The sequence below is a fragment of the Thamnophis elegans genome, chromosome 3 (genome assembly GCF_009769535.1).
Source record: "Thamnophis elegans isolate rThaEle1 chromosome 3, rThaEle1.pri, whole genome shotgun sequence".
Lineage (NCBI taxonomy): Eukaryota > Metazoa > Chordata > Lepidosauria > Squamata > Colubridae > Thamnophis > Thamnophis elegans.
The window spans coordinates 124,944,711-124,946,257 of record NC_045543.1 but is presented as its reverse complement, the minus strand read 5'-3'; the positions used below and the strand labels follow the sequence as shown (position 1 = coordinate 124,946,257).

Genomic DNA, 1,547 nt, shown 5'->3' with positions numbered 1-1,547 from the left:
CTGCCATAGACATGAGACGCCTCTGTCGGACACAGCGGCAGGGACGGAGGAAGCGGGGGCGAGGCGGCAGAGCACAGTAGCAGCAAGAAGCAGCGTCCCCGCCGCTGTCCCCGACAGAGGCGTCTCACGTTTATGTCCACCATAGACGTGAGATGCCTCTGTCGGGGACAGCGGCGGGGAGGGGGGAGGCAGGGGGCGTGTATCATACTAGTATATTATTTCTACAGAAAATCCAGATGAAGTAAATGCACTTGAAGACAAACTGGGACATACAAGGAAGGCACTGTAGTTTTCTGGAAAAAAGTGTGCAACAATCTAAAGGCCAGCATGGATCTTACTGATAATAATCTCTTTTACATGTTACCACTTCCAGTTAAATCACATACATTGTTCTTGATCAAGATAAGGAAAGTAGTCTTCAGTCATGAAGAGATCAAGTGGCTCATACAGGGCTTGATTTTGCCTTGATGAAGATGATTTATTTAAAAAAGATGGCACGTTGATTGTGTACAATAATTTCGTTAACGTATTTGGAAAATTTCCAAAGTCTGATTCTGCCTTTATGATCTGTTCCTCCATTCCAGCCACATTATTACCAATAATTTTTACAAAGGCTTCTAGTTTGTCAATCTTTCTATAGAGCTTCTTCATTTCCATTGCCTTTGCATAAATATGTGGCACACTTTCATTAATTACTTGAGAAGAATCATTTCTAATCATGTCCAGCATTCCCACAAACTCATCTACCCTGATCAATAAATCTTCAAGACTCTTATCCAAAGTCCCGATCTGCCCGGCTGAGGCGGCGTTCTTGAGCGGCGAAAGGAGCAGGTAGGAGGCATGGTCGGCAGCCACCGATGCCGAAGACGCTGCTGTGACTCTGCGAGACATGGCTGCCGCTGTCACCGCTTGAGGACAAGGAAGATGAGGAGGAGTGAGGCAGCGGCGGTGGCTCCTCAGAGATGGTGACAGAACGGGCTCCGTCTGCCTGCGCCATCTCCTGCCCGTCATCCAGGACTCGCCCGGCCCGGCATTCCGGCACTTTAAAGCCATGCCGCCGCCCCGCTGTATGGTCAGAAGCTCCCGTTACTTGTCCCGGGTTCTGCCAACCTAGCAGTTCAAAAACATGTAAAAATGCAAGTAGAAAAATAAGAACCACCTTTGGTAGGAAGGTAACAGCATTCTGTGCTCCTTTGGCATTTAGTCATGCCAGCCACATGGCTACGGAGACGTCTTCGGACAGTGCTGGCTCTTTGGCTTTGAAATGGAGATGACCACCATCCCCTAGAGTAGGGAACGAGTAGCACATATATGCGAGGGGAACCTTTACATAATCCAAGTAATATCAGTGCAAATAAGCTTTAAGAGAGAGGTCCTTATCTTAGACTTTAAGGCCAGATGTAGCCTCTGAAAGTGTTTGGGTGCTTGATAATAGTCTAGAACAGGGATGTCAAACTCGCATCGTCACTTTATGGTAACTTTTTCCCCGTTCACTAAACTGAGTGTGGATGTAGCCAGCAAGTGAAGCATCTGGCCCGCAGATCATG

General features: G+C 47.7%; 1 protein-coding gene across 1 annotated transcript; it reads right to left on the bottom strand.

Annotated features, from left to right (window-relative positions):
• Positions 1–378: 378 nt before the first annotated feature.
• LOC116506244 (biogenesis of lysosome-related organelles complex 1 subunit 4-like) lies at positions 379–891 on the bottom strand. Its single transcript, XM_032213891.1, has one exon. It carries the CDS (start codon positions 889–891, stop codon positions 379–381), a length of 513 nt encoding a protein of 170 aa, XP_032069782.1.
• Positions 892–1,547: the final 656 nt, after the last annotated feature.

What these genes read in the sequence shown, in the direction of transcription:
- LOC116506244 (XM_032213891.1), bottom strand. Translation starts at nt 891, where the DNA reads ATGTCTCGCAGAGTCACAGCAGCGTCTTCGGCATCGGTGGCTGCCGAC.